Raw genomic sequence first — 8336 nt, forward strand, 5'->3', positions numbered from 1 at the left:
CAGGAGCAGCAGGGTAAATGCAGACGCGTGCAGCCCCTGTCGGTGTGTTTTGCAGCATGGAAGAGGAATGGAATGGGTTGTCTCCCCCAGCTGCAGCTTCCTCACAAGTCTGTGGGTGCAGTGCTTAATTTGACTTCACAAAATAAACTTTGAGGAAGCTATGCGATATAAAGTAACAAAGCACTTGAACACTGGGCAGTGCTAGGAAGTGAATGGAATAGGCATGTGAATGGGTGCCCAGCTAGCTGGGAGCTTGCACACACAGGTAACGTCGGGCATTTTGCTCACAGAATCAGCTGGAAATGTGCGGTTCCAAAATAGCCCTTCTATCTAGGTCAGAGAGACAACTGCAAAGATGACTGTAGCGGTACTATATTTAGAGGAGTGTTTCCAGCGCTGATGAACACCCCAATCCAGAGCAGTATCGCGCTCTTCCAAGGCGAGGAAGCAGCAGCCATCGGTAAATGAGTGCAGCACCCTGCTGGCGGTTCAATGCGAAGGCGAGCAGGCGCGCCGAAAGCAGCGGGTGGGACACGAGCAAGCGAGGGGGCTCTGTGGCAGCAGCAGCAGCAGCAGCACGGGCGAGGAGCCGAGCCGGAACTCCGGTGTGCGGAACCTCGGTGCTGGCCGCGGGACTCGTGCGGAGCGCACAGCCCGCGCCCCAGGGGGCGGTGCCGCCAGGTTGTTCCATGCGCTTCGGCGGGGGGGAAGATGGCGGCAGTGAAGGGGCTGGAGACGTGCCTCAGGGTGGCGGGCGCCGCCGCGGCGCGCCCCGAACGCTTCCTCAGGTACTGCGGGATGCAGCCTTGCAGCGGCCGAGAGCCAAACCGTGCGTGCGCGGGGGCTGCTCCGCCATGTGTGCGGGACTCGGCGGTCTGCGGGAGGCCGCGTGACCGCCGGCGGCCACCCCGGGGCCGCGGGGGTGTTAACAGCGGCGAGGCCTGCGGGGTCCGTCCTTCAGCGTTCGGGAGCTGGGAGACGGAGGTGTGGGTTTTACGGGCTATGCTGAAGCATGGGTGGTTTTAGAGAAGAAAATTACTTCCCGGCGTCTTGGATAGGGACTTGTCTTTTTAAAGTCAAGGGACCGTATCGTGGGTGTCTGAGGTGTCTAACGCTATACGATTTACTTCCCCAAATTCAAGATACAGTAAGATACGACTGCGTAGAAGGGTGGAATATTCTTTTCAGTTGGTACTTTATACACTAATCATAATGAAGCTGTAATGAAATTATAATTGTTTTATTTCAAGGAATGTTTACTAGTAGTACTCCGAAGAAATGTGTAGAAGGTAAGCATCAGCAGTAATTGTTGAAAGGTATTATTGTGTAGCGCCAAAATACGTAAGCATATAAGAGCTGCAGCATGACTATGTGATTAACTTAATAGGAGATGCAAAATGAATGAAAGCTAGTAAATTCTGCAAAATAGAAAATAAAAAATTAATACTAACTTGCCCTTTTAAAAGCTCTGTTAATTTTTTTTCTACTTCAGTGTGCAAGATGGATTGTCCTCTGACTTCAGAGCATTAACAAAGATTCTCTATGACTTGAATAAAGCTCTGGGAAGTAATATAGTTCGTGGGGGTCCTCTAAAAGAGCTGGTGATAGAAAACTTTGATGAAGAACAGATTTGGCAGCAGCTAGAGCTCCAGAACAATGAAGTTCTCGATTTCTTCAAGAAGTCCATTGCAAGGGATGCCAAGGATGAAGGTCTTTGCCTTCTCTCAGATCAGGAAGAGACTGACTCCGATGCAGAGACCAGCAGCGACAGGGAGTTCGAAGACACCATAATGGATGCAGAAACTGAACAGAAGAATACAAAAGATAAAACTAAAGCTAAAGAAAAGCAGAGTAAACTCAAAAAAAGCAAAATGCAGAAATGCAGTGATGAGGATTCTGATCTTGACTTTGATATTGAGGCATTGGAGCAAGAAACTAAAACAGCCAAGGAGACCACATTAAAAAAAACGGGAAGAAAATCTATAGTGGATGACAAGTTTTTCAAGCTGGCTGAGATGGAAGCTTTTTTAGAACACGCAGAGAAAGAAAACAGGGAGGAAGAAGATGATATTAATTATTTCGAAGACATCATCTCAGATGATGAGGAAGAAGAATCTGAAGAAGCTACAGTCAAAGTAAGAATATCAGCAAATTAACTTTCTGATACCTATTTTCCTTTAACTCAAAACTTGGTATTTGTTAGGATGACTATAAATTGTTGGACTTTGAGTAGGAAATTCCAAGTTAACATTGATTAGATGACTAATGGAAGCTTCAGAAGCTTCATTTTATTTAACATGAATATCTGGTGACAAAATGTCCTAGTATAGAAGAAGATACTCTTTAGATCAGTCTCATGTTTTTTAGATGAATAAAGGAAGAGATAGTATAGTATGTCACAAGAAGTAAATGACCTTGCAGAATTGCAGAATAGGTAACCCAGCAAATTAAAAAGATGTGTCACTCAGCATTGACATCTGGTATCTGGAGATCTCTAAGGTGACTGGTTTTGTAACTGATTTAAGTTTCCTAGCACTTGTTTTGAAAATAAATCTTTTATTATTTAATGTTACCAGACACTTCCACTAGCAAGTAAGAGCTATGCCCAAGGTACAATGGAACATGTACGCATTCTGACAAGTAGTTGGCAAATCTACTGCTCTTTGACTTCTGTATATGTTGAAATTAGAAATGAATTTCAGTGGTAGAATATTTTAAATACTTATACAAGAGATTAGCTTTACTTAGATGCCCTAACACAGGTTAATATTTCACTAAAATGTATTACTCTTACACAGGTAGTGCTATTCCCCACTTGCTAAAGACTTTAATCCTTTAAGACAGGGATACCGTTAGACTTCTGTCAGTCTTAACAGTTCTTGTTTGGTTTGAATTGTTTTCTCTTTTCCCTTCTTAGCCAGTTAAATGTTCTAGAGACTTGACATATGAAGATTTCTTTGATCCGGTCAATGACGATTTAGTAGCTAATGATGTTGAAGATGATCAGGAAGAGGAAGGGGACAGTGCTATTGAAGAGCAGAATGAAGAAAACATGTCTGAGTAAGTATATGCATTATTTGCAGTTAAGAACATCCTTGTAATTGTACACTGAAATAAAGCAGAAAATGAAGTGTGATCACAGGCTTACTTTGGTCATGGTTTGCCATTCTCTGTTACTTGTTGCATGGTCATGATTTGCATTGTCATATGATTTAAAAAGTAGTTCATTTGCTTATCTTTTGAGCATTGTTTCTTGACATTTATTTGAATAGGTCATTTAATAGCTGTAACTTCAGTTCTTGAAAGTTGTTTTTAATATATACAAATTTTCCCAATGTCTCCTGCCTTCTTATTTCTTATGTGTGCATCAGTTTAACAGGTAAACTTCTAATGGCTGAAATAACTTCATGTAAAAAATTATAGAGGCTTTTCAACCTTTATTTTATATTAAATTCTGATATTACAGGGTTGAGGATATGAATGAAATGATGGTGGAGAATATGAGAAGTAAAGAAGCTTCCAAAAAAGTTACTTTTAGTTTGCCAGATGACAGTGAAACAGAAGATATTACTGATATGCAGTCAGAGAAGGGCAGCAATCCCAGTGAAATAAAGTCATCTTTTGAGAAGAGACAGGAAAAGGTAATCATTTCCTTTATTTTGCTAATACTTCAAAACTGGCCAATTTTTTTTTTTTTTTTCTTATTTATCATGTAGTGTGTTCAGTCTCTGGCAAATATGAAGAGGCTATTCACAAATTAAGGGAAAAAGAAAAGTGGCTTCTCTATACCAGATATAGATGCAACCATGTGTTCCCTATCCTGATGTGAGGAGGAGTTAAAGTACCTGAAATAACTATTAAGTTCCTGCCTTAAGTTTAGTTGAGAGCTTTGTGTTTTAAACTTCTTAGGAAATTATGTTTTTCAGATGAGCAAAAAAATAAAAAGTTTAGAAGACGAGTTGTTAGAGGAGAAACCTTGGCAGCTTAAAGGAGAAGTGACTGGACAAAAACGACCTGAAAACAGTCTTTTGGAGGAAACGGTACTTTTTGACCATGCAGTCCGAATGGGTAAGTACTGAGTAAGGGCTTTCCTGAAATCGTGTTGCATGCTGTGTTGGGTTTTCTTGAAACCCTCTGACTTTGCTGAAAACATTTGTGACTCAGGGACTCAAGCGCAGGATAACAAAACACTAAATTAAACCTCTTGGTGTGTTTTTGAGGTTGTGCATTTTTGTGGTGAAACTGTAATATTTTTTATTCGTTTTTAACTGAACAGAACATTTGTTAATTCGGTGGCAGATTTAGTAATTTAGAAGCCTTGCATAATATTAGTCTCTTCAGGATAGAGGAAAACATTACTTACTTTGCCTTCAGTTGCCACATTTTTGTGAAGGCTTTACTTTCTGTTGCTTATGCTTTGTGGAACAAAAAGTATTTCTTGCTGGAGAAACATTAATCTTCAAATACTTCTCTTTCTCCTCTCAGCACCTGTGATAACGGAAGAAACTACTTTTCAGCTTGAAGATATCATTAAACAGAGAATATTGGATGAGGTTAGTATTTTCCTACTTGGTTTCTCCCTATTTTGTTCACAGATTGATTCACAGGGCACATCTGAAGCATGAGTTTGAAGCTCTTAAACTGTTAGGTGTTATCTTAATTTCTGCAACTAGTTGTTATATTTTTTTTTCCGTATTTCTAAGGAGCTCTGTTTTTACTTGTCTGTTACATGCTTGGATTTTACGTGCTTCATTAAAAATGAGTGTTTGCAGATAAAACTGTGAGGAGTTTATTTGGAATATAAAGTCAGTCTGTAAATTTTGTCTTTTACCTTAACTGTCATGCTCCGAGCATTCTGAACACTAACCCAAACTCCATTGTTTACTTAATTTTTCTTAAAAGCTACTGATAGAAGATTTGTATCCCACAGCTTGTTGAGGCTTGTTAGTTAAACAGGAAAAAAAAAGAAGGTACATATGGGTGAGAGTATTTAAGAACATGACGCATTCATTATTTCTTACACAATTTTTACCCCAGTGCACTAAAGAAAAGTACACAAGCTAGAGCTGTCTGAGCTGTCTGTTTGGTTTTTTTTTTCCCTTCAAATGAAAGTGTGATACAATGTGTTCCTGGGAAGCTACATGCATAAACTAGTTGATATGTCACATAAGTAATATGAAAAATGTTCTAAATAAGCTGTAGCACCTGTTATTTGACTGTAGTTGCATAACTTTCTCAGGCATGGGATGATGTAGTACCAAAAGAAAAACCAAAAGAGGATGCTTTTGAATACAAGAAACGAATCACTTTGGATGCTGAAAAGAGTAAACTGAGTCTCGCTGAGATCTATGAGCAAGAATACATGAAACTTCACCAGGTAACATAAGCAGTGTCTTTCCTTTTGATTTGAAGTTCAGGTTTGTGGAAGCACTTCAATCTTTCTCTGAGTGTTCACCAGTAAAATTGTTCTGCATTGTATATTGTGTTGTTAGCAGTCTTACTTAAGTAAAATAGCTTTATGAATGACATTGCAGTAATGTTGCGTTATTAATGCAGCAAAAGACTGAAGAGGAGGAAAATCCTGAACACAAAGAAATTCAGGAAATGATGGATTCACTCTTTCAGAAGCTGGATGCACTTTGTAACTTCCACTTCACACCCAAACCTGTAAGTACATAAGTTTCATAAAGTTGGGTTCCCCCACTTCGAGATGGGATACTTTAAATAAATAAAGGGAAATGGAAAGTAAAATAAGCACTGAGTGTTACTGTGGTTGTTTTTATTTCATATTAAATGTGGTGTAATTGCCTCTAAATAAATGCAGATATATAGTATCTTCAGTTAGCTGTAAGCTGCTGTGAGATGATGTTCTGAGTTCTGAATATGTTTCCTTATTTCTAGCCTGTGCCAGAAGTTAAAATAGTTTCAAACCTTCCAGCTGTAAGTATGGAAGAAGTAGCACCTGTTGCTGTTAGTGATGCTGCTCTCTTGGCACCAGAGGAGATCAAGGTAAATATCAATAAAAATCACTTAAGAATTGGGAGGGGATCTGTTGTTGGTAGAAAGGTGTACTGGCTGTCAGATCAGTGGGAGGAATCTGCCCCCTTTCAGCCTGTGGAACTTCCAGCTTTGCATTTTAGTAGTTGTTGGGGTTTTCTTTGGGGGGATGTATTTTGTTGCAGGGTTTTTTGGTTTGATTTGGTTTTTGATAACTGGAAGGAGGGGAAAGCGTTAATTTTGTCTACCCTAGACATCAGCTAGGTTGGAAAAGACCTTTAAGATCATTGTGTTTTTGTTCTTGACTATTACATGATGATAACTATTTTCTCACATGTGTATAGGTATTTGAAAGGGAAAGCTAAATAACAATAGGGAGGAGCAACTGGCATGTCTTTGATCAATTGTATAACTCACTTCCCAACTTTTGCTGGTTTTTGGCCTTTACCTCAATGCAGCATTGCCCTGAGCTGGCTGAATGCTTGAAATAACGGAAAACTAAGATTTGAGTATTGCGAAGTGAGCCTTTTCTTTTGCACACTTATGGATCTGGAGATCTTCCTCTCTTTAGGAAAAGAACAAAGCTGGTGATGTAAAAACAGATGCAGAAAAGACTCCCACAGACAAAAAACGAGAACGAAGAAAGAAGAAGCTTCGTAAACGCATGAAGCAAAGAGAAAAGGCGAAACGTCAAAAGCTTCTTGAAAAGATGAAACCAGAACAAGGCACAAAACTTAGCAAAAAAGCTGCTGCAGCAACATTAAAAAGGCTGACAAAAGAAGGCAAAGTCTCTCTGCTCAAGGTAGGGCTCTCTTAAGCAGTCCTGTATAACTTGGGGCTTTCCCAGCTAAACAATATTAAAATCCCAAGGATCGGTAATATTTAGTTAGAGAAAGGGAAAAGGGAACTTTGTGATAAAGAATTATGAAGGTCAGGGTTTCTTTCCTTCCCATCCCTTGTGGCACTACATCTCCTAATCTCTCTCCATTGCCTCAAAAATTCTTGTAGACAGGTGGTATTTGCTTACTACTCAAACCTTGGTGGTAATCTCACCAGATCTTGGTTTGCATATACAGTATCCATAGTGTATATGCAAACTATACTATAAAACATTAAAATTGTGTACCACCTATGATGCCTTTATAAATTATTTTTTTAATTCTGAAATTTTAAGGTATTAGAAACTAATAGGAAGAATAACTTGATTACTGCTAGAATATTCTTGAATACTTCTAGAAAGTGCTTACTTTTCAAAGGAGAGTGTAACACGAAATGCAGATATGTTGTAGCTCATGTTGTGCAAGGATCCATTCCTGCTGCCTGTTCTTAACCTACCATGCTAACTGCTCATTAGAAAGGGAGCTCTTTATTTTACATGGCAGGAGTGGTATAAGAAAGCAGTGAAAAACATCCTTTGAAAAACAATTGTCAGATTATTTTTTTTAAGTTGAATACCATTATATGTGAGTAAGTAGTATAATGATACTGTTTGTAAATGTGGTGTTATAATGAATGTATTGTTTGTTGATAGGATGAAGGTAAAGACAAGGTCTTGAAATCATCCCAGGCCTTCTTCTCTCAACTGCAAGATCAAGTAAAAATGCAAATCAAAGATGCAAGCAAGTTAAAGAAGAAACAGAAGAAACAGACAGCAACCTCTGTTCATAAACTGAAATTGTAATTTACCTTTTTAGATATGTTGCATTTTGTATATATTAAAAGGTTTCTACATAAATTCTCATTTTTGAGTAGGTTTTGTTCTGTCAGTCCTCTAATGTTCTGTGAACTTCTGCAGCGTGGTAGAGACTTTTCTTTAGGTTTTACTTTTATTTTCTAATAGAGAGGTCTGATTATGTCTTTTTATTCCAAAAACAAAGCTTCTTGCCACAGCCAAACACATGTGGAACACTTGGTTGTAGAGTTCGGTTTGGGCCATAGCTTTTCTGTCTGCTGTTGTAATAGCTCTGTATCTATTGCAGGAATAACTACATTTATTGAAGAACTTAAGATGTATCCAGGTGCTATAAATTGGAAATGATATTTTGAAATTGTGATTACCGGGAGGGAGGACATGGAAGCTTCTTACCTCTGCAGTAACTCGAGTAAGCAAACGGTGTCACAAGATGTTTCTCAGGGTGGATATATGTCAGTATTTGCGCTTCCAGCTCGTGCCCCTACTTCCCCTTTCTAAAGGAAGGTGTTCACCCTTCGCTGTTCGAAGGAAACGTTGGATTTAGAGAGGGTAAGATGTCGGTTGGTGGGGCTTTCCCGACGGGCGCTACCCGGCATCCGCGCTCTGCTACCCAGGCCTCCGGGCCGCCATCGGCGATGGATTGGCT

At 39.5% G+C, this 8336-nt stretch overlaps 1 protein-coding gene across 2 annotated transcripts; it reads left to right on the forward strand.

The window, feature by feature from the left end:
• Positions 1–627: 627 nt before the first annotated feature.
• Positions 628–8309, forward strand: MPHOSPH10 (M-phase phosphoprotein 10). Of its 2 annotated transcripts, XM_061447121.1 has the most exons (12): positions 628–788; positions 1493–2135; positions 2918–3060; positions 3467–3641; positions 3927–4068; positions 4486–4553; positions 5240–5377; positions 5557–5667; positions 5902–6009; positions 6569–6799; positions 7529–7674; positions 7977–8309. In XM_061447121.1, exons 1-12 carry the CDS (start codon positions 712–714, stop codon positions 7993–7995), a joined length of 2001 nt encoding a protein of 666 aa, XP_061303105.1. In that variant the 5' UTR covers positions 628–711; the 3' UTR covers positions 7996–8309. The 2 variants fall into 2 exon arrangements, with proteins under 2 accessions (XP_061303105.1, XP_061303106.1); XM_061447122.1 differs by lacking the exon at positions 7977–8309 and having other exon boundaries at positions 7529–7732.
• Positions 8310–8336: the final 27 nt, after the last annotated feature.

The sequence above is a fragment of the Pezoporus flaviventris genome, unplaced genomic scaffold, assembly GCF_033815535.1.
Source record: "Pezoporus flaviventris isolate CSIRO_AGI_PZ_B2104156 unplaced genomic scaffold, CSIRO_AGI_Pfla_v1 ptg000006l, whole genome shotgun sequence".
Taxonomy (NCBI): Eukaryota; Metazoa; Chordata; class Aves; order Psittaciformes; family Psittacidae; genus Pezoporus; species Pezoporus flaviventris.